The 24,623-nt window shown below is 42.2% G+C and overlaps 2 protein-coding genes across 2 annotated transcripts in view; one reads left to right on the top strand and one right to left on the bottom strand.

Moving 5' to 3' along the window:
• The first annotated feature begins 1,423 nt into the window (after nt 1-1,423).
• Nucleotides 1,424-8,604, top strand: C7H10orf88 (chromosome 7 C10orf88 homolog). The gene is made up of 6 exons (XM_065408119.1): nt 1,424-1,626; nt 2,425-2,628; nt 3,557-3,626; nt 4,205-4,411; nt 5,737-6,212; nt 8,031-8,604. Exons 1-6 carry the CDS (start codon nt 1,424-1,426, stop codon nt 8,257-8,259), a joined length of 1,389 nt encoding a protein of 462 aa, XP_065264191.1. The 3' UTR covers nt 8,260-8,604.
• Nucleotides 8,605-20,500: 11,896 nt separating this feature from the next.
• Nucleotides 20,501-24,623, bottom strand: part of LOC135881089 (deleted in malignant brain tumors 1 protein-like) — a 95,759-nt gene continuing 91,636 nt past the window's right edge. The window contains exons 29-31 of the mRNA XM_065407593.1: nt 24,325-24,500; nt 21,769-22,163; nt 20,501-21,048 (exon numbers count right to left, since the gene is read on the bottom strand). Coding sequence (XP_065263665.1) covers nt 20,805-21,048; nt 21,769-22,163; nt 24,325-24,500 — 815 coding nt within the window. The 3' untranslated portion in view covers nt 20,501-20,804. The remainder of the gene's footprint in view (nt 21,049-21,768; nt 22,164-24,324; nt 24,501-24,623) is intronic.

The raw sequence follows: 24,623 nt of genomic DNA, 5'->3' as shown, positions 1-24,623 counted from the left end.
TGCCCTAGTCCCCCCTCCCACCCCATATCTCTCACAGCATGTTACAGACAGGGCCCCTGCAATCCACCCACCAGTGGTGAAACCACAGTGAAAACCTTGCAATGACCAGGAGAAAAGTACATAAGACTGGCCATACCGGGTCAGGTCAAAGGTCCATCTTGCCCACTATCCTATCTTCCAATAGTGGCGAATGCCAGGTGCTTCAATGGGAATGAACAGAACAGGTAATCATCAGTCCCGTCAGCCATCCCCAGGTTCTGGCAAACAGGCTAGAGACACCATCCTTGCCCATCCTGGCTAATAGCCATTGATGGACCTATCCTCCATGAACTTATCTAGTTCTTTTTTGAACCCTGTTATTGTCTTGGCCGTCACAGCATCCTCTGGCAAAGAGTTCCACAGCTTGACTGTTCATTGTGTGAAATACTTCCATCTGCTTTTAAAAACCTGCTGCCTATTAATTTTATTGGGTGTCCCCTAGTTCTTGTGTTATATGAAGAGGTAAATAATGCTTCCTTAGTCACTTTTTCCACACCAGGCATGATTTATAGACCTCTTCCCCCCCGTAATCTCTTTTCCAAGATGAACAATCCCAATCTTTTTAATCTCTCCTCCTAGGAAAGCTGTTCCATACTCCTAATGATGTTTGTTGCCCTTCTCTGTACCTTTTCCAATGCGAATATATCTTTTTTTTTCCGAGCTAAGGAGACCAGAACTGCACAAGGTATTCAAGGTGTGTGCATGAGTCCTTCAAGGTGCAAGGCAGGAGAATCACGCGTGGTCACGTCCTCCCTCAGTCCAGAGGCTGGGCCTATGCCCAGGGAGGGAGCGCAGCCCCCAGAAGGGGAACGTGGGGTTGAGGCCGTCGCAGCCCCTGAAGGGGAACATGGAGCTGAGGCCGTCGCTGTTCGTACTATGGGGCCTTCCACAGAATGGGGCTCGGGCTGCACAGTTTCCACCCAACAGCTCTTCTGAGCTAGTAACGGACCCAGGACGCAGCTGCAAGCCACGCGCTCTCTGGGCCGGCAGCTACTTTCCCTCAGGCCGCTTCACACACAACCACCAGCCTCTCACTCCGCCCTGGCCCTAGCGCGCGCTTGCTCAGAAGCTAAGCGCGGAAGGGAGGGCTACTGCCACTGTGGGCACGCGCGTCACCAAAGAGAGGCGGGGGGAGGGGAGACAGTGCCCCTGCGCCTGCGGGCCGGACGCCTGAGACGCGCTGGGGCTGGGGAAGAACGGGAAGGCGGCGAGCCAATCAGCGGCTCGGTAAGAATGCCCCGTGACCGTTGGAAGGCGGACGTTCAGCCCGGAACGGTGTCCGGTGGGGAGCATGTTCTCTGTAGAAATCAGTTCTGCCCGGTTATTTCTGGCCGGCGCGGCGCGGTGCGGCAGGGGACGGTTGGCAGCGAGCGGGACGGTTGCGATGGCGAGCGGCAGCCTGGCGGGCGCTGTGGCAACCGAGGATGGCATCCGCAGCGCCAATGGCCCCCTCCGCCGCCCCCGCATCGCAGCCGGCTGCTCGTGGGATTGCGTGTCCCCCTCGTCTCCCGGGGGCCTGGCGGACACCCTGCGTCTCCTTCCCGAGGGAGCCAGTGACGGAGAGACGCTGGCGCCGCCCGAGTGCGGGTAAGGGATGCCCGGGAACGCAGACACGTACACGCTTGCGGGGAAGTGGAGGCTTGAGCCCTATCCCGGGCGGGGTGTGGATCTGAACCTCTCCTGCCCCATGGAGTCCCGAGACCCCCTAATACCCTCGCCTTGGGGTGCGATGGGCTCAGGCCGGGGCCCTGGCTACAGAGCTGTTCTCCTGAGTGTCAGGCGCTGTACTGAGGCCGGAATAGATGCCCATACTCGCAGTGAGTCTTCACACAGGTTCACCGTGTGCGGGCAGGTGTGTTTTACCCCCTGGGGAGATTACAACTTTTAATGGAAAGAGAAGTAACTAGACCTGCTTACATGCTTATCGGAGCATGTCCTGTGAGAACTAGAGCATCAGGGGAACTGATTAGTGTATTTCAAGGTAGGGATCTCCCTGTGTGTAACTAAAAATATTGATAGCACACACGTTCTTCCAGCCCTCCCCCACCCCCGACATTTAAAACAGTATTTGGGAGCAAAACTTCCTTCATATGTGGCAGAGCCATTAATTTTCATTGCAGACTGAATCCACAGCAAGTTTGAAATTTGTAAAACGTGATATAAATATTCCCACACACACACATACAACCTGTAATTGTAGTGTTTGTTCTTCCTTGTAAATACTGCAGTTACAAAAATATAGATTATGTATCTGTTCTCTTAAAAACTGAATGACTTTAAATGAAGAGTTCTTGTTTTATGTTTTATAAACTATAGTGTTACCTGGAAAGCATAGGTTAAATAAAATGTTAAGTTGCTTAAACAGAATGCTTCTTATATTTCTAGTGAGAACTCTGTGGTTTTGGAGAGATGCTTAAATGATGAAAAGGAAACTCCCTGCTTACTGTACCTGCAGTGTGATCCTCATGGATCTGAGGAAATAGTCTATGTTGGAATTTTAAGTGAGGCAAGAAACATGGAAGTATATGTAGGAGAAGAGTATTGTGGAACTGGTAGGGGACAGACTGTCTGCACCATCCAGAATGATAGGTAAGTGTCTTCATTATGTAGGCTCAGTTTAGTATTTGCTTATTAAATCCAATTGAAAAGGAAACTGGCTGTTTTAGGGGGGCTGGTGATGTATTATATTGCTTTTAGACTGTTGGCTTAAATGTAGCCCAGGTGTCTTAGTGAACAAAATGTGTTGCCATCTACTGGGTGTTTCGTCTCAGTTGAGTTTTTAGTGGTCAGATATCCACCAACACAATTTGTGCTGCCTTGATAGTCTCAGCAGAGACCAAGGAATGAATGGGCATAGAAACTGCACTTCTCACCCTTCAAGGTAGGCCTTCCATGTCATTGTTGATGCACATTAGTGGTTTACACTGCCAGTGTGTTGTCTGTGTCAAACAGATGGTTAAGGCTGTCAGCTACCGTTTTCAGTGAGCTAAAGTATTTAATTCAGTAGTAATCTCTAAAAGCCATTTAGGATCACTTTAAATTCTCTTTATATATGGCTCCAAAGAGAGGAATGAAAATATATTTCAGTATTGGTTCTGCTTGTATACAAGCAGATTTTGCCTATGGAGTTTTTTTTTTTTTGGGGGTGGGGGGGGGATAAAAGGAGGTAGACTTTAATTACAGTACATCAACCTTTGGCCAGATATGTTGTTTAACTTGCTAATTTAAGAACCAACCAATCAGTCAAGCCAAAACGAGAAGAAAATCTTGTGGATACCATGCGTGAAAAAAACAGGAACTATATGTGTACTTGTGTGTATGTATGCCGTATGATTAAATCCAAACCGAATTTCAGTGTTAAAACCAAAATATTCTGTTAAAAGATGACCCACTCTGCGCTTTTCTCATTATCATCTGAATATAATAGCTGATATTTTTGTCCTCTTGTAGAAAGCATTTCTGTAGCATTTACCATATAGAGACTTCACAGCTCTCATTTATTTTATTTTTCTAACAGAAATGAAAAGGTTACCTTATACAAAAAATATCTTAAATTGGAGTACTCAACAACCTCTTGTAGAATTAAGGTAGGAAGTTCCACAAAATTATGTTTTAAATTGTCATTTTTTGCCTTACTGTCTGTTACTCAGATGATGATAGTTAGGTTTATATCAACCTGAGATGTGGTTTGAGTATTCTCTTTAAAAATGTAGGTGGATTTTGATACCAGGGTTCTCATGTCAAATCCACACCACAAATGTCTTAAAATGTCATTATTAAAGTGTGTATGGGGGGGGGGGAAATGCTCTTAAACAAATAATTTTGTAAAATAGACATATTCTAGATGTTTAACAGTTTGTGCACAATGGGAATTTTAGGTGTTGATCCTACAAACATGCACATTTGTAATTTTACATATGTGAGTAATCTTATTGTAGTCAATGGGACTACTCACATGCATAAAGTTTAAACATAGGCTCTTATCATGCCAACACTTAAGCACAACTGATCTTCACTCATATTCTATTTCAATATGAGCACTACTCAGAATAATAGTAGTAGGAAGTCTATTAAACAGGTCTCAATTTTCCACTAAAATGACCTTTTAATTTCCAAAGTAGTACTTTGTTCTAAAATCTTATTATTTTTCTTTGTTTTTCAATAGCTGCTCTCCATTGGTGAAAGACAGAGAGTGCTCATAACTAAAATTGTAGTACAAGTAAAATCAGTTTCTGCAAAATCTGCCTCAGATCTTCCTTCACTAGGATCAAGCGTAGATCTAGACAGAGTTCAAACTATGGTGGAATCCATGGGGTCAAAGTTATCTCCAGGTGCTCAGCAACTCATGAATATGGTTCGACTTCAGCAGAAGGCAAGTTACCACACTTTATTTATTTAAATTTATAAAAAGGCATAATCCAGGACTTTGTGTTTTGTGTCTGTGTTACACGCATATTCCAAAGTCATTTGATTAAAGACCTCTCCAAAGAAACTTCTTACTGTTTCAAACCTTATTTAGCCACCACCACTGTAACAAGCCTGGGAACATAAATGAGCCTTGCAATGTGCTCTGAAGGTCACTAAAGCCAAGCTGACTGACTGAATTCCAGAGTTGAAGACTCCCCACTAAAAACACTATGCCACGAAACCTTCCTCCCCTCTCCATTTAAACCAGGGGGGCTGTTAGGTTGAGATCTGTAGCTACAGGTAGTTCCTTTTTAAACTGTAGTATTATAGCAACAGTTTGCCCATTTCAGGTTTTGTAGGACAAAACTTACACCTTTCATTTCAACTCAAAATTAGGTGCTAGTCAGTGCATATCACTGAGTAGGTGAAGTGTAATGTGTTTCCTGCAGGAAATAACGTTTAATATCTGTGCAGCCACATTCTACTCCAACTTAAATATTAATTATTTTTAAGGATCAGCCACTTGTAGCAGTAATCCAGCCTTAAACTAACCAAACATGGGTGACGCTGAGATTTGCACCCAAAAGGAAAAGGTCACAAGTTCCTTGCTAAAATCAAATGATAAAAAGTGATCTTGGAACTTGAGATGGCAGACTATTAGTATACATTTAATAGTTTAGGATAGATATTGTTTGTTACAACTGAGCTGTCACTACTTTGAGAATTGTGTAGGGTGTGTATGGTGGGGTTTTTTGTTTGTTTGTTTTAAAAAAACCCTTGTATCTTCATTACAATAAAATTTGTTTCCGCCAAATAAAAGGGGAAGTACTTGTAGCATAACTATTGGATTTAGGCCGCAATCCTGCAAAGAGAAGCATATGTACAGACCCCTGCACCCACCCACATGGAGTAATTTTTAGTATTGGAGCCCTCATTTAGTCAACTCCTGCTTCAATAATTGAAGTTCAGTCTAAAAAAATTTGTAGCTATTCTAAACCTTCATCTTGCAAATGTTAATCACTTTCACATTATTTCTTTACTGGGAAAGTTTCTTTATTTTCCATAGAATATCAGTAGATAACTTTCTTTATAATAAACTTTCATATCACATTCATTGAATAAACTTTACACTGGTGAGAATGGAATGAATGCTATAGTTCTCTAAAATGCTACAGAATGCTTCCTTTTGGGGGGGGTGGGGCGGGAGAGAAGAGGCACATCTATTACTTCTGTAAATTTATATTCATAATATAACACCATTAAATATGTACATTTTCTTATTTCCATTAGAACAGTTTTCCTCTTGGAGACAAACTTCAATGTATCTTTGGAAAAAAGGAATCTGTCTTTGGAGACAAGCATACAATTGATGGATTGCACAATGCAGCTGCTTTTAGAGGATTAAACCAATCATCCAATGCACCCTTTCCTTTTAAAAGTTGTTTGACAACTGAAACAGTTCTTGAAGATTTAAAAACACATACTGACGTGAACACACGGATACCTGGTAGAGAGAATATTTCTGATCTTGAAAGACTTAAAACTATGCAACAAAGCACTCCTCTTCCTGGAAATGATTTTAAAGTTACGTTGTCATCGTTAATGCAAGAGCAAGCAAGTGCAAACTCAAATATGCCCAGTTCTGGGCTGCTGCTTCCTTTTCTTCAAAACGTATGTAGTCAAGTAAATCATCTTCAGCTAGATGATGGGAATAAGCATTTTGAGAAGAGTACAATAGCTAAAGGGGAAGGCATTCAAACTGTTGGGTAAGTTAGGCTTGATACACTTATCCAACTTGTCCTAGCCTGTGGACTGTGCCTGTTGGCAATAGTGTATTTAAAAAATAAAATAAAAAATTCTGCCATGACAGTACTCCAAGGCCACACACCACAAAGCCCCGCCATTGCAATTTAAAGGAATAAAACAGTTGTGAACTCCTATTTAATGAACAATGTTAATCAGCATTTTGAAATGTATTTGAATATTTTTCGTAATTATCTTCATAATCCTGGCTTCTTTCCAGTGGCTGATCCTAGTGTACTTTTTTCTGCATTATTCTAGGTGTCTTTCTTTTCTTCCCCTTTATCACAGTTTACTTATCTTTAACTTATCCCATCAATCTCTCCTACCTTTTCTCTCCCATGTTACCAGATTCATAGCTTTAGACTATTATGTAAGATGGTGGAAAGGAAAAGGAGTGCTTTATAGTTGGCAGTACTCTGGTGAGAATTCAGACATCTCCAGCTACCAGGAAAGGGGGAAGTGCTGGTGTTCCTTATCTGGACATCCTACTTGAACTGTGCTTGGTGGCTCCATTTTTTTGATTTATGAGCCTCTGCTTAGTAGATGTGATAAATGTGTGAAGCCTTGTTCCAAAATCTTCTATGGCTGCTAAGTGGCAAAAGGTGCATTCTCTTTCTGTTTCTCCCAGAACTTGTATGAGTGGGGTGTCTCTACTACGCTACCCTCCTTGCTGGTCTTCATTTTTTGGGTCTTCCCACCTAGTGAAAAGCTCCAGTGTCTGCCCGTGCTAAAGCTCATATCTTTCCCAAGTATCAGCAGACTGAAGAAGATCAGTTTATTGATACTACTGCCCACTGGGTTCTGAATAGCAGCAATGAAAAATGACAGGACTCTAGCTAACTTTCCCTCTGTTGCAGCTTGACAGAAACACGGCATTGCATTGGTTACATGTGGGAAGTGATTTAGTAAGGGTTCCCCTCCCCCAATCCCCTGGTTTGGGTATGGTGAATATACTGGAAAGTTTTAGTACAAACTGTTAATTTTTGAGACATTTAAAAAGGGGGAGGGAGGGAGAATATAGCTCTTGCATTTAAATATGTACAAAAAGTTGTGTTTGGTTTTTTTTAAACACAATCAACCCTAAATGGCAGAAAAAGTTGAAACTTGGAACTGGCTGGTCCTAATTGATGAATACGCTGTCACTGTAAGTGGAAGCCAATTTTATTTTTTTCCAAACTTTTTTTCCCCAAGATTTCATACTCCCATACATACTATGATAAATAATGTAAATCTATCATATGGATATGATGTGTGGCTTTTGTGCTACTATTTTACTGAGAATTCCCTAACTTTGTTTCTCACTATGCAGGTATGGAAGCATAAAATGAAATTTGTACAGATTAGTGTGCTAATCTTTTCTTAAACAAAAAATTTCAGTATTGGGGTAAGATTACATTAAACACAGATTAACATAGTATCTTAACTCTTACACACTTACAAAAAGTATTTTGGTTGGTTAGTTGTACAGGTAAATGTACACACTAATGTAAAATAGGGCAAATCTTGCCCTTATGATATACACCTGACTAATGTATGTTGCACAGTGTGTGTTTGGACAAAATTAGGCCTTCTGTGTAGTAAAGGTGTAAGTATTTATTTATTATTTTGACTTTAACATTAAGAGTACCTCCTCTACTGAGTGCATATTCTAAGAAACCCAGTAATACTTCAAAACTTCAGTGCCCTTCCTTGAGGCACTGGGATCTCTAGGTCAGTTAGCCAGCATGCTCACTGACTCCATATTAAAAATAGGAATGACTAATTATTTACATTTCTTGCAGAATGGAACAGCAGCCTATTTGCTCCTACTTGGAAAAGGTCATATCCAAAAATATGGAACTGATGGAGAAAAAACTAATGGACTATATTGATCTAAGTATGCAGAAACTTCAGGAACATATAGATACTAAAGTTGTTCTGTTAATGGACATGGTTCAAAACTCCAGATCGAACAAAATGTCACAAGAACAATATGACTCTGGAGAAGGACTCTCAAATGGAGAGAGATAGACAATATTTGAGAGACAGGACCCCAATATAAATACTTTCCAGGGGCAAGTATTTATTTTGATGTCTTTACAAAGCTTAATATTTATTAAACTAATTCTAAGCCCCCCAAGTTGTTTGTTACATTTGTTACTGTAATTCTGCCCAGTATTGTACACTAAATATTAATGTTATAAAACATCTGTAATCTTTAAGAATATCAATATTTTTCATAAGTGTAAGAATTTTGTATGTATTTTTGTGGCTTATTTAGTTAAAAATATTTCTAAAAAGCCACTTGAAATACATTTTCTCAATCTCTACTTGAACTATGAAATATGTGCTATAAATAAAGTGAGTTGTAACTTTTGTATTTATATTGCCTTAATTGTTTTCTGTTTTTTAATCTTCTAGAAATGGGTTGCCAATAAAACAGAATTCAGTTTCTGTTTAGTTTTAGTTTAGTTTAGTTCTTTGGTTAAAGGTTAAAAAGATAGGGTACCTTTTACTTCTAATGCACCAGTTCAGAATAATTATCTGATACACCTTAAGCTGAAGCTGAACTGAAGCACAGTACAGAAAGTGGATTGACTATTATCAATGACCTACATGACAGACCTTCTCTATTGATGCTCATTTCAAAACAAGCACACAACTGCTTGGATGGATTTAGTGTAGCGTATTGGTCAGAACCTCAGCCCACAGTAGTAGCAGAAACTGCCCTAAAGGAGCAGGTAAGGGGGCCCCCTTTTATATAGGGAGTATGATGGGACAGGATCTCTGCATTATGGTAATCCTGAACCAGAGGAATGACCCTATAGTATCAGGGCCGGCACCAGGCAACCAAGCACATGCTTGGGGCGGCACCTGGTAAGGGGCGGCCAATCTTGGGGTTGCGGGGGGCAGCGCGGCATTCCACGGGGGGGCGCTCCGGCGGCGCTCGACGGGGGGGGGGGGGCGGCACTCGGTGGGGGGCGGCACTCGGCGGGGGGCCCTCCGGCGGGGCGCAGCGCTTTTTTTTGCTGCTTGGGGCAGCAAAAAAGTTAGAGCCGGCCCTGTATAGTATTATGGTTGCTCCAGGATCAGGGAGGTGGAAAGGTGGCTTAGAGTCCTCTTTCACCAGTGTCTACTGCATTGGCAGAGACTACAGATGTTCTACACGCATCCGGCTTGACAGAGATAAAGGCAATATCTTCCTTTGAGAAGCAGACAATCCTCTCTCTGTGAAGAAATATAGAGATATGTATTTGTTTTTTAATTATGGGCATTTTTACTTCTAAAATAAAATTCCAGACTCATGAACCATGAGAAGCTATATTTCAGAAGGACAGAGATAGCTACACATCTGAAGTTTCCGCTTAAACTTTATATTAATTTTACTCTAACTTGTTAATCTTCATTCTCATCTATCTGAGAGTATGTAGGACAAAACTGATTTCCAAATTTAATTTCCAAGCTTAATTTCTATTCAAATATCTAAAATGTTTAACCCAAAATGTACAAATTCTAAAATAAATACTAAAAAAAATTAAGAGTCTGTGTGGGCAGTGGCTAGTAAGTAGTTGCCCCCATTGACTGTTCTGTATCCACCCTATCCTACATTCTCTCTCTCCTCCCCCACCCACCCATACCACCATCTCTTCCTCTTCCTTCCCTAGTTCCTCACACAAAGAAAAACTGATGAGCCTTGCAGTATGCCTTTAAGGTCATCAGATCCAGATACTGTAGAGGATTAAAGGAGGATGTGAGTTCCACAGTTGAGGTTGCTTCACTGAGAAGACCCTGCCAGCAGCCCCTCTTCCTACTTAAACCAGGGAACCACCGGCTTAAGCGCCTCAGGATATTGCAGTTCCTAGAGTATCACAAGGCTAGAGAAGGCCTTTGAGGGAGAAAGGACCCAAATGATTTTAGGCTATGTAGGTCAAATCTAAATACTTCACTATACGTAGAAGGCAGCAGTTGCAAAGCACAGGTTTAATTTTTGTTGTTGTTGTGAGAAAGCTCTTTAAGTGGGCAGCTGTATTCCATTTGAATTTCTAAGTGATCTTAATAGCCCCATGCAAAATTTATTTAAATACTACATTTGAAATATTCTTTCTGAAATTGCATTGTTTCAGGACAGCAAGAGTTATTTACTTCCTTTAAAATAAGTAACAGATCTGAAAAATTTTGTTCAGAAAATATCCAACTTAATTGTGTTTCTATCTATATTACACTATTGTAGAAAAGATGGCAGGTACTTTGTCAATAGCTCTGCAGTTTCTGATTGCTGCTTGGCGATTGATATAATATTTCAGAACCATAGCTGCTACAATAACATTTGTAGCCAGAACCACAAATGAGAGGATATATAAGCAGTAGAGCTGCAGATTCAAGGTTCCTTGCACTTGAGCGAAAGACTCTATATAGAAAAAAAAATAGTTGAAGTCAGTGGAATCATTACCCAATCCTTAATGGAAATTTATCTTCCATCAGATATTTTGATTCCTCAAGGATGATTTGGAATAGAATGCAAATTCTGAACCCACATCACCAATGAGTTTTAACATTTTTAAAAAAACATAACCAACATAGTGACAGAGAGCTTCATTAACTGTCTATATTTTTCATCCTTTGAGCAACATGACTTAACAGCATTAAACTACTGCCAAAAAATCCCAGCATAATGTTTAGCAAGGAAAAGATGGAATATTGCACTTCTCAGGGACTGAGTATATATTTGCAAATGATAATTTCTAATTCACTGCATGATTATGTATAAAGTGAAAGGGGCAGGCTACTGCATATAGCTTCTAATTTTTACACTATGTGATATTACTTCAAGAATCCTGATGAAAGTTTACAAATATGATAGATCTAGGACCCTATCTGTGGCAGTCTGGATACTCATTTTCAGAAAGGTCCATGAGGGCTCAATGAATCTTAATCTGAAGCCATTCAATTAGATTAGTCACTTCATGTAGTGGGAATCATTCTTGAATCAAACCTTCATTGGATTAGTTTCTGTGGCACAAATACCTGCTGAAGGTGTACTAAAACCATGGAACCCTTGGTGTGGAAGTGTGTCTGCATCTTGGACAAGAGTTCTAGGCAGAATCAATTGGGATATAACTCCCCTAGCATCATCTCAATTTATATTCTAGGGAATGCAACACAATTTTTTTGAATTTTTGAACTGTACTGAATTTAAATGATTTCTCAGAGCTATTCAGATGGGAGACAGAACCCATTATATTCATACTGAAGGTCAAAACAATGCCCAGCATGAATTGATGGATCCAACTCCCTTTTGTGTTAGCAAAATTTGAAAAAGTGTTATGTAAAATCCAGTGAATTTTCAGAATAGCAGATTGGACAAACTTTCCCAGGCTGACGTGCTGAGAAGTAACTTGTCTAGTTTACAGCATCCACTGATAGAAGAGTTGAAAATGTCTCACCAAGTGTGTGGATATGAGGCAGGTGTCCTAGTCTAATATTCTTCAGACATCACTTATTTCTCTATCCCCAGGCTTTTTTAAAACAACCTATTTAAAGTTTCTTGTTCTTGAAATGTGTCCTATTTACCCAATAAAGAATTGTTCACAGTACAATATAGAATACATGCTGTAATTTGCAGTATTCATACCTTTACATTCATATATAATCAATACCTGTACCATTTCTAAGGCATATTTCTGTTTTGTTTTGTTTTTTAAAGGGGGAATTTTTAGCAAGTTACATTTGAAAAAGTAAAGAATAAATTCTGGCTTATAGAATGGTTAGACTAATATGGAAGACATTTTCAGAGTCAGCATGCTTTGAAAGCGTGAGTCCATTGTTCGGGAATCAGGAACTCCAGGGTTCTAATTCCCACTCTGCTACTGATTTGCTGCATAGTCTTGGCTAAATTGCTTAATTTCTTTGCCTTAGTTTTGGGGATGAGACTACTAACTTTAGAAGGACATTGTGAACAATAATTAGCTAATGTTTATCCAGTGCTCTGAATATCTATTTTCTTTGGGACTGGGATAGCTTCATTCTATGTTTGTTGACAATTAGTTGCACATGGGGCCAATCTTGCACCCATTGAAATAAAACGGGAGCAGGATTGAGCACATTGTAAGTACCACTAGGGGAAAAAATAACATCTATAATATAAAGCACTATTATTTAAATTAATTGGATAACATGGCTAATGATTAACATGCCTTAAATATGAGATTGAGATCTAGACGTTTTAAAGCATATAGCATTTTTTAAACTTAAATTTCTAAAATGAAGTTTCATGCTCAAATAAAGCTAAAGTCTACAATATAGCATCGGCTAGTGTTATGTAAGCTTCTTGCACTCTTTAATATGATCTACATTAGCTTCTCAGTACTGGACGTGGATCTTTGGTGAACACCACACAGCTAATCTTGTCAAACTGTTTGGTAGTTTTATAAGATAGATAAATGTTAATAAGATACAACATCAGAATAATCCAACTCATTTAGCCTGTGAGCTAATTCAGTTTTTAACCTAAATGGTAATTTTTTTCCTGTTTATTGCATGGTTTCCCCCCCCAAGTTTCTGTCCTTTCCATAGTTAATTTTGTTTGTATAGGTGTCAGGTTTAGGAGGGCTTAACCTAGCTTTGTTTTAGTTACTTGTGGTTCTGCATATTAAAAGCTTTCCCATAAAAAATGGATTTTAAAAAAAATACAACTGAAATATTAACTCTTGTTTTGTAAAGAAGATTATAACAAAGATGATAGCTGAAATGTGTGGGTTTTTTTTTATAAATTATGCTACTGCTTTAGTAATGTTGAGCTACATACACATTTTGTTAAAGAAACTGTCAAGATAGTCATGATTTGAAACTGTTAAATCCTTTTTTGGGTATTTAACTTACTGATAGTTCTTTAGGGCCTGATTCAATGCCCACCTAAATAACTTGGAGTCCTATTTTTTTTACTTTGTGTGCATTCAGCCAGAAGACCATTCAATCTTTCAAATAATCTGCAAAAGTGAGAAAAACTCTTTATCTGAATCCTTGAGGCCCTGATTCTATTCCCACTCCAGTTTTGCATTAGCGTAATAGTATTGTCTTCAGTGGAATTCCTTCTGATTTACACCATCATATATGAGAGCTGAATGAGGTCTTTAGTTTACATACTGCTCTTACCTGACTGATCAACAGAACTACAATCCCTTTTTGGACGGATGCATTCCTGTCACAGCATCAGCTTTCCATTTGTATGAAGAAATCTCTCTTTTGTGCCTAGAAACACAACCTTGAGTACAGTCAGAATTAACATCACCGTTGTCACAAATTAAAACTTTACCCAGGAGGTAAACTAAACTTGGTGCTGCAGGAACTTGAAGGTATTAAATCTGAATCCCCAGCATGGGCAGCAGGAACTTCTGAGTTCCAATTTTCAGCTCCGACACTGATTCTCGTAAGTTGCCTTGGGCAAGTCATTTAACCTCCTTGTTCCCTGTTCCCAGACTGTGAAATGGGGCTAATGTATCAGGAGTATTGCAATGATCTAGTTAATGTTTGTAAAGTGTTTGAGGATGAAATAGTCATTAAAACTGATTTAAGGGTGACTATTGAAACTGTTGCTGAAAAGCAATAGTGTACAAATAAAACCTTGAAAGTAGATAAGGTCAAATGTCAGGCTCAGACTTCTAATGGAGCCCCCTTTGCATCCTCCTCTGTAGCTTCTTCCGTGTGTCCCTATATGTCTGAAACTCTGGCCTGACCTGATACAGCATGCCTCAGTCCTCTCCCTCCTTCATGTCCATTCTTAATATGCACTTGTTTCATGGGGCTCATACACCTTGAAGAGAAAAATTAATAAAATAAATGAATGCATAGACATAGAACTATGGCTAAGGAGAACATCCATGGCTTCAACAGAATTATTTGACTTTTAAGGGCTGTGATGGGATTCCCTCACTGCTCGTGGCGCATCCTGGGGATTAGCTGGGCCAGGTTCTGCACTCTCCTCAGCAGTAGGGTTGCCAACCCTCCCAGTTTCGCAGGGAGTCTCCCAGATTTTAGGTGTTGAAAGTCCGGTGGCGCAGCAGGGCTAAGGCAGGTTCCATGCCTGCCCTGGCCCTGTGCCACACCCAGAAGCGGCTAGCACATCCCTGCGTGGCCCCTGTGGGGCGGGGGAGGCCAGGCGGTTCAGGCCGGGAACTGCGGCCAATGGGAGCTGCGGGGGTGGTGCTTGCAGGCACGAGCAGCACACAGAGCCCTGTGCTCCCCGTCCCCTCAGGGGCTGCAGGGACATGACAGCCATTCTGGGAACGGCACGGGGCCAGAGCAGCAGGGAGCCCCAATCCCCTGTCCCAGCCCTGAGCCCCCTCCAGCACCCACACTCCCTCCCAGAGCTTGCACCCATGCCCCTGCCTGCACCCCAACCCCCTGCCTCAGGTACAGCCCAGAGCCCCCTCCCACACTCCAAACCCCTCAGCCTCACCCCCAAACCCACACCCCTTCCACACTCCACACCCCAACGAGTGAGGGTGGTGGGGAGCAGGCGACCGGGGGGGGGAATGGAGTGAGTGGGGTGGGGCCTCGGGGAAAGGGCAGGGCAAGGGTGCTTGGGTTTGTGTGATTAGACAGTTGGCAACCCTACTTAGCAGTGTCTCTACCAGTCTTCTTCTCTCAGTCTGCATCTTGCTCGCTCTCGGAGTGGCAGCTTCTGGTTCATGACTTGGCCCGCTGGCCAGATCACTAAGTTCTTCCCCTTCAAAAGAAATTGCAATCCTTTCAGACTAGCTGTCTGGCTGACGTCTCTAACACCCTGTGCCACTACCCAGTGGGTGGTTGGGGAACCCAGGTCCACCATCTACAATGGGTTACAGCCCAGGGACCCTATAACGTGCAGCCAAGACCTGTACTCTCCTAGCCCTTGCTGCTGTTTTCCGAGGCTTCTTCCTACATAATCATCTCCCCTCCCTCTTTGGGTTTACCAGCCCACTTTCCCTCCTCTCCGGATGTGACTGCAGACACCTTCCCTGCAGCTGCTCACCCTTCCTGGGCTTTATGTAGGCCACTCTGTTCCTGTCCAGCTGAACCTGCTTCTAATTAGTGGCCTCCTTGTAGCCTACAAGTCTCCCCTACTTGCTGCTTAATTGGTTAATTAGGCTGGCCTGGCCTAATTTACTCTCTCAGGGCCAGTGTGGGGAATACACCCCATCACATGGGCTATAAACCCTTTTGGTTCACAACATATGCTAACCACTAAGGGTACATCTACACAGGGCACAATAGCCCCACGGCAGCAAGTCTCAGAGTCTGAGTCCTTGGCTCATGGGGCTCACGCTACAGTGCTAATAATGGTTTCATAGACAGGCTTAGGCTCTGAACACCACCCCTTTCCCTTGGCGTCAGAGCCCGAGTTCAAGCCTGAGCCATAATGTCTAGACAGCTATTTTTAGTGACATAGTGTGAGCTCCATGAGCCTCCACTGTGTAGAGGCATCCTAATTTGTCAGGGGCTAGGAAGAAACTTTTTCTGTGGGCAAGTTATTTCCTAATTATTTCCACCTGCTGAAGCATCTGAAACTGGCTACTGTCAGAGACAGAATACTGGACTAGATGGACCACTGGTCTGAGCTTTCTATACATACATCATAACATGTCAGATAGTTCATTTAAATGTACCACCATCCTTCCTGATCTCCATCACCCGAGCCTGCTGAAGTGTCTCTTGCAGGTGCTCCATGAGAGCTGAGCTATGCAGCGGAGGGACAGGGTAGAGGCTGGAAAGGGAAGGGCCATACATGCTTTTGTGACATTGATCTCCCCAACCAAATCTTCCAGGATGCCCTAGCAATTGGCTAGGCTGCTTCTGCTTCCAACATGTAGATTTCTATACCTGCAAGGGGGAGGAAGAGGTGGTTTGGTAGCAGCAGCAGCTTCCAGGGAACCTGTGGAAGCACAACTCTATCTGAGGTGTGTTGCAAGGATACAGAGGAGCTTTGGAGGCAGTAGAGGAGAACAGGGCCTCCACAGAGGTAGTTCTGTCCACCAGGCTCCTGGTGATCTAGTAATTTTGGAGGTGAATCCCCTTCTACTCCCAAAGGTGGAAGGGAGGAGAAACAACCTCAGTCTTGCCATGCCTTAGGTGAGAAAGCAAATGCAATTCTAGGAGTTTCTATTCCCTTAAGTGTGCCTATTTCTCATGGGGGGTGATGTAATTAGTTTATGACTAATCTCTTCCACTCCAGTATAGTATTATATGCTTTAACTACTCATAAGGTATGTGGATTCATGGATTGAACCTGCCATTTGCATTCTCAATATTGCCTACTGAGAAGCAGAAAGTTGATGTTACAAACCCTTCAGTGCTTATGATCCTGCTAGTGCCACAGACGTGTTCTTACCTTAATCCTCGCTTAGACCAAGGAAGCCAGGTGTGTTGGTATTCAAGAGAGAAGGAGGGGATAGTAATGTGGACTTTTCTGAGTACAAAGCGCATTATACAACTGTGTATACATAAGAGGCGCTCTTGGAAACTCATCATTCAAGTCACACTACAATACAGTATAATGGAGAAAATCTTTTCCTTTATTAAAAATAATACAACATACAAAACATTAATCCCACTGCATTTGACTTTTCATATTGTGACAGGGTCAGGCCAGATGGCTACAGAAGAGTGATCGAAGGCAGATATATTAGTCCCAGATTAAGTAGATCCCTTTTCCCTGGGTAAGGTAACGGGCAGTTCCAGAACAAACAGGAACTTGCTGGAACCAGTCTCCATGATATTCTTATCGATAAACTAGGCAAATACAACTTAGATGGGGCTGCTATAAGGTGGGTACATAACTGGCTGGATAACCGTACTCAGAGAGTTGTTATTAATGGTTCCCAATCCTGCTGAAAAGGCATAACAAGTGGGGTTCCACAGGGGTCTGTTTTGGGACCGGCTCCGTTCAATATCTTCATTAACGACTTAGATATTGGCAAAGAAAATACGCTTATTAAGTTTGCAGATGATACCAAACTGGGAGGGATTGCAACTGCTTTGGAGGACAGGTTCATCATTCAAAATGATCTGGACAAATTGGAGAAATGGTCTGAGGTAAACAGGATGAAGTTTAACAAAGACAAATGCAAAGTGCTCCACTTAGGAAGGAAAAATCAGTTTCACACATACAGAATGGGAAGAGACTGTCTAGGAAGGAGTACGGCAGAAAGGGATCTAGGGGTTATAGTGGACCACAAGCTAAATATGAGTCAACAGTGTGATGCTGTTGCAAAAAAAGCAAACGTGATTCTGGGATGTATTAACTGGTGTGTTGTGAGCAAGACACGAGAAGTCATTCTTCCGCTCTACTCTGCGCTGGTTAGGCCTCAACTGGAGTATTGTGTCCAGTTCTGGGCACCGCATTTCAAGAAAGATGTGGAGAAATTGGAGAGGGTCCAGAGAAGAGCAACAAGAATGATTAAAGGTCTTAAGAACATGACCTATGAAGGAAGGCTGAAAGAATTGGGTTTGTTTAGTTTGGAAAAGAGAAGACTGAGAGGGGACATGATAGCAGTTTTCAGGTATCTAAAAGGGTGTCATAAGGAGGAGGGAGAAAACTTGTTCACCTTAGTCTCTAAGAATAGAACAAGAAGCAATGGGCTTAAACTGCAGCAAGGGAGGTTTAGGCTGGACATTAGGAAAAAGTTCCTAACTGTCAGGGTGGTTAAACATTGGAATAAATTGCCTAAGGAGGTTGTGGAATCTCCATCTATGAAGATATTTAAGAGTAGGTTAGATAAATGTCTATCAGGGATGGTCTAGACAGTATTTGGTCCTGCCATGAGAGCAGGGGACTGGACTCGATGACCTCTCAAGGTCCCTTCCAGTCCTAGAATCTATGAAACTATGAATAAGACAGGCAGGCTAATTAGGACACCTAGAGCCAATTAAGAAGAAGCTGCTAGAATCAATTAGGACAGACTGGCTAATCAGGACACCTGGTATAAAAAGGCTCTCACGCCAGTTAGTGTGTGTAAGTAAGTAAAAGGAGCTGGGAGTGAGAGGATGTACTGTTGGAGAACTGAGGAGTACAAGCATTAACAGACATCAGGAGGAAGGATCTGTCGTGAGGATAAAGAAGGTGTTGGGAGGAGGCCATGGGGAAATAGCCCAGGGAGTTGTAGCTGTTGTGCAGCTGTTCCAGGAGGCACTATAGACAGCTGCAGTCCACAGGGCCCTGGGCTGGAACCTGGAGTAGAGGGCAGGACCAGGTTCCCCCCAAACCTCCCAATTGACCTGGACTGTGGGTTCTACCAGAGGGGAAGGTCTCTGGGCTGTTCCCCAACCCACATGGTGAATCTCTGACAGGGCCGGCTCTAGGTTTTTTGCCGCCCCAAGCAAAAAAAATTTTGGCTGCCCCCCGTCCCAGCCCTGGGCTCCTCGCCGCACCCCCCTGCTGCCCCAGCCCTGAGCTCACCCCCACCCAACCTGCACCCTCCTTCTGCCGCAGCCCCGGGTCACTGGTAACTCACTCCCAGGGCAGGTCATTCAGCAGGGATTTTAGATGTGCACAGAACACAGACAGGATTGGTTCCCATATGGTTACAGAACTGCAGTAAAGTGGAACAATTTTCAGCTTGTGTGATTGGAGGATATCTGGATGCATATTATAAGACTGTCCTACATAAATGAGGAAAAGTTGAGGTGCCTTTATTATTCTTTTGTTCCACTCTTTCTTTCTATGGGGAATTTGCCAATGCAATATCACTGTCTTCCTTTTAAACAAACATTAAAAAAAAAAAAGGCAATGGCTGTTGAAAATAGCAATTCCAGTCCTAATAACCACTGGGAAGCATTTCTTGCTCAATTTTATCCTACTTTTTCTACAGCAAGTTACAGTGGATCAGTATATTTGATTTCGGAGAAATGAAGTAACAGCCGCCCAAACTGAGCTTGAGCACTCCTGAATTTTGAGGTGTTCAAATCTGGAAGGCAGGTGCTGGGGGGGGCCGCTGTGGTTCTGCAGGGGAGCATGGCAGCATGTATGTAGCAGCGTGTCTGGCGCTGCGCAAAGCCAGACACGCTGGTCTCAGTGGCACGATAAGGGGGCTGGGGGGTTGGAGAAGGGTTAGGGGGTTCCGGGGGGGGGCAGTCAAGGGACAGGGAGCGGGGGGGTTGGATGGGGTGGAGGTTTGGGGGGGCAGTCAGGGGCAGGGAGAAGGGGGGGTTAGATGGGTCAGGGGTTTGGAGGGGGCAGTCAGGGGACAGACAGCAGTTGGATAGGCATGGGAGTCCCAGGGGTTTGTCAGGGGACAGGTAGGGGGTGGGGTCCTAGGAGGGAAGTTGGTGGGGGTCTCAGGAGGGGGCAGTTGGGGACAAGGACCAGTGGGGCTTAATTGGGGGTGGGATCCTGGGGGGCAGTTGGGGCAGGGGTCCCGGGAAGGGGCGATCAGGGGACAGGGGGGTTGGATGGGTTGAAGTTTCTGTGGGGGGCAGTCGGAGGGATTGGATGGTGGCAGGGTAGGGCTACCCTCCCTCCCCGTGGAGCGTCCTATTTTTTGAATGTTAAAATATGGAATCCCTACTCACGGTGCAGGTCTCCATTCACTGCAGCATGAGGTCTCAGCTCCCTCCCTCCCTCCCCCTCTTTCCTGTTGGTAGTGGCCAAGGGAATGCTGGGAAATGTAGTTCTTTCCCTGCTCCAGGGCTGGCTCTATAGGCAGGGAGCTAACCAAGGAACTTCAGCTCCCAGGGCCCCCTGTTGGTTCTCAGCTCCCATGCTGGATCCCTGGCGCCCCTGCAAATGGGCTGCCCCAAGCATGTGCTTGCTTTGCTGGTGCCTAGAGCCGCCCCTGATCTCTGAGGCAAGCAAATCTGCCAATAAGCGCAGGACCCACCAAGATAGAGGAGGAACTTTGTCAAAATATCAATTTAGTTCAAGAAACAAAACATGAAGCTCCTGATCTCTTAAATTAGAGGCAGAACTTAGAATTTACATGCCATATATTTCTCTCTTTAAGCAATTTTAATGTGTCCATCTCCATAATTTTCAAGCATCATAATGCATTTATTCTATCCTTAATAAGTATAAACACAGATGCTTCTATTTTCATCTTTTCAAGTATGAAGCTCAGCAGTGAATCATTGTGAGTTGAGATAAATATATAGTTATATAATGATAATATATGCTAATTGTTCTTAAACGATAAACACTCATGCTATTCAGCGGTAGTATGACGTAAAACAAAGGGGGAATTTGAATAGACACAAGAAGATTCTGTTGTCACGAAGTCTAGATCAGAAAATCAATCATCTGGTTCACCTATACTTTTATAACCAAGATTATTTATTGACGAGAAGTATAGGCTTTTATTTGTCTAGGAAGTAAATGCGACAGATTTGAAATTAGGGAATGGTAAAGACAGATAAGGAATATATTCAGATGTATACCATCACTAATCAAGTACTCTGTTTATTAGGAGTTTGCTACACTGGTAGAAATGCTACTAGAGCTCATCAGCAGGAAATCATGCAATGAACCAATCCTTTTGATGTTAACAGCGATTGAAATAACATCACATTAAATTGACAATATGCCCATCTGAGTTACTGGGATTCTTTTACTTGAGCTTAACTGGCCCAACAACTATCACATTTTCCTGGCCAGAACTTGTATTTCTCTTGGTCCTAGTTACACAGCCCTGGTAGCATCGGGAAGAAGAATCATACACCTTGCACACCACCATTTTGCACTGGAAGTAAACTGTAGAGTATCCATTAAAAAACTGAAAGGCTTTAAAATTGAACTGAACAATTTTTTTGTTTGATGAATAGTAAGCAGTGTAGGTATCGTCTTTTACACACCTGAGAAAAAGAAAAAAATACATAAAATTAGTCTGTTCTCACACCGTAATAAAATACGGATATTGCATTATGCCATGTGACTTAGTGCTGCATAAAAATAAACACTTTTGTTGCATCATAAGTTGACTGGAACTTTCCTTCATGCATTTTAAACAACGAAGTTAATAAACATTCACCATATGAAATGCCTGAATACACAGAGATGGAGTGTAAATAATGAAATAAATGCAAAAATATTTTGAAAACAAACAATGGAATTTTAAAAGAATATTTTTGGAAAGCACCTTTCAAAAATATGGATAAAGAGCCTTGCTATCTTTCTAATGTTATTTTTTATTTCGCATTTGGATTTTCTAAAAAGAAAAAACAAAAGAAGAGAAACCCAAACGTTTGCTTCATGATTCCTGCAATTTATTTTACTGAGATGGGAAATTTCTATAGAGATTTTAAACTAGTTTCTCTTTCCAAATCCTTCCACATGCAGAATACACACATGGAATTATATGTAATCCACACTACAAAAAGTGTGATTCTTTGTTCCTTCTAATGGCTGGTTCATATAAAAGGCTACTGCAGCGAGCTAATATATACATTTCTTTACCGCAAAGTGCTAGAGGCTTTTAGGTCTGTAAGGCCGAGGTTCAAACCCTGCTGTAGCCCCCTATGAGGTTAGTTACATATAAAAATCATTTTAAACTGTGGGGTGAATATTTTCCTTACCCTTTCTTGATTAAATCATATTTCACAGTTGTAAAGTCATGGGAATCAGGAGATGTTACACATGTGTCTATAAACAACATCAGATTTGGATCAGGGCTGTAGAGAGTGGCTTGAATGTATAAGTCCTGGTTTAGGTCAACAAAGTATGGGAAATCATTCACGGGGCTTGAAAATGATGGTGATTCATAAAAGGAAAGTTTCACATTGAATCGTCCATACTGAGTTTCATCAGTTTCTAAAGAGTCGGACTCGTTGACGATGTGCATGATGTCTACTATCATGCTCTGGTTCATTCTGCAAGTGAAATGTAACTGAGGACTCTTTGCCCTGGTGATGAACTTATCAGAAGTGGATGCTCTGACTGTGTTGGAGTAGTCAATAGTCCCATTATTTACCTGTTAAAACATTGGATAAAATACAGAGTACAGTGCTTCAAAAGTCTTGTTGAAATATTTTAATCTAGAGAGCTGAAATGCACTACAAGTTATCCGAAAGTCAGATGATTACGGGTGAAAAAGTGGTTTCAGCTTGAATATTTTTAGATCCTCATTTATGCTAGATCAGCAGTTCTCAAACTGTGGGTCGGGACCCCAAAGTGGGTCGGGACCCCATTTTAATGGGGTAGCCAGGGTTGGTGTTAGACTTGCTGGGGCCCGGAGCTGAAGTCAAAGCCCGAGCCCCACCACCCGGGGCCAAAGCCCAAGGGCTTCAGCCCTGGGTGTTAGGGCTCAGGTTACAGGCCCTGCTGCCTGGGATTGAAGCCCTTGGACTTTGGGCCCCCCCCCGACCCCTCCGCCCGGGGAAGTGGGGCTTGGGCTTTGGCTCCCCCCCAAGATGGTGGGGCTCAGGCGAGCTCAAGCTTTGGTCCCCCCTCCTGGGGTCGTGTAGTAATTTTTGTTGTCAGAAGGGGGTCGCAGTGCAATGAAGTTTGAGAACCCCTGTGCTAGATCATTGGTTTTGCATGAAATGAACAGAGGGAAAATTTAGTTTGAATACCAAGAAAAAATGTCTTGATGGTAAAATGTAGTAGGGTATGCCTCTTGAGGCTTGTGAAGGAAGACCCATTGTGTGGAATATTTAAACTAGACTGGGCAAAACACTGGAAAAAGAACTGTAGGAGACAAGTGTGCCCAGGCAGAGAGATGGACTGAATGATCTAATATGCATTTCTCATCTGTAACTTCTATTGGTCTTGTTTCCTTTCTAGGTCTAAGAAGGGTGGAAGATTTTAATCTGTTGCTGTGTTTTGGCCATAATTTAGTTTTCATTTTCTTCAACATTGTGTGAAGCCACTATTGTGTTAATTGGACATAAAGATGGAGGTGGGATGCCTGATGCAACAGATCTTACACATACAGGATTCCAAATGATCTCAATGGGAATCTTGCATGATTAATGTCTGCAGGTTTGAACCTGGCATCAGTATATGGAGGTAGATAGGGAAGTAGCTATATGGGTCCTCAGTGGTGTGAGCTCACAGACAACCTAACAAAAGATAGGCCAGCTACGGTATCTATATGTATGTTGTAATGGGATCACAATTTTCTTGATGAACTGTGGCAGCCATTGTGCTTAGAGTACTTATATACCCTATTGTACTCTTCCAGCAGTTGTATGGTGCTGCACATAAGATGATACTCTATACTGAACCTTTGGGATCTTTGGTGAATCTCATGGTTTTCTTTGCTAGTTGCTGCAGTGGGAGAAATTCAGTCCTGTGCAGAGAGCCAGCACAAGGCTATGCACTTCTTTCTCTTTTAACTCAAGAAAACAGGATTTCTTAAATCTCAAGGCCCAAGTGCATTACTGAACAAGACACATACTGCTTCCACAGAACAAAGGAAAATACATTGTCCAAAATATGCAGTGTAGTTATAGACGTCTTGGTCCCAAGATTTTAGAGAGACAAGGTGGGTGAGGTAATATCTTTTATTGGACAAACTTCAGTGAAGAGCTCTGTTTGGCTTGAAAGCTTTTCTCTCTCACCAACAGAAATTGGTCCGATAAAAGATATTACCTCACCCACCTTGTCTCTCTAATTGTCCAAAATAAGCAGCCAGCACCCTATCCAAATCCTTAAACCATCCAGAACCCAACAAACCCTGAAGCAAAAATGTGGGGAAAGAAAGTCTGATTGTGCTTCCCCTGAAGTCAGTAATTTTGCCACAAATTTCATCTGGACCAGGACTGGACCCTTGAACTTTTCCTTTGAGTTATGATTACCAATAAACCTATTACTGTGTAGGTGTGTTAGAGGTGCCCCTCTGTGCCCAATTTATAGAGGATATGAGTCCATTACAAGGCTGGCTAAGGAACTTTGGCTCTTTAGCTCCAGTTGTAACTGCTCATTCTTTCAGTTCTAGAGGTCCCCAGCTCATTCCCCCAAGTGTTGGCTCTCACAAAACTATATGGTGATATAAATTTTACAGTGTTTTCTTCCCCATTGGGAATCTTTTAGGAATCTTAAAAGCACAGAGTTACTCTGAAAACTTTTCATTAATAAGTAATTTTAATACATTATTTTGATATAGAGTAATTTCAGATGTAAACTCTTACCTCACTTTTTGTACCACAGCCATCATAAGGTATATGGAATATAACATCAGATTTTGTAACCATAGGTCTACAGGTTGGGTCATTCAAGTGAAAATTCCATGAAAAATAGCCTTTTGACCTGATATAGGCTTTTCTAATGACTGCACGCATGTATTCTGGCAGACATGTAAGTGCCACTAGATGGAAAATTTTAATATCAGTAAACAATATTGAAGCATGTATACAAATCCAGTAGTTATTAAAATGCTGCTGTATATTATGTTCACATTACTGGCAAGCAATTGGCCTCACAAAATATT

This window comes from Emys orbicularis, chromosome 7 (assembly GCF_028017835.1).
Source record: "Emys orbicularis isolate rEmyOrb1 chromosome 7, rEmyOrb1.hap1, whole genome shotgun sequence".
Lineage (NCBI taxonomy): Eukaryota > Metazoa > Chordata > Testudines > Emydidae > Emys > Emys orbicularis.
The sequence above is the reverse complement of the archived record's forward strand: the minus strand, read 5'-3'. Positions and strand labels throughout refer to the sequence as shown.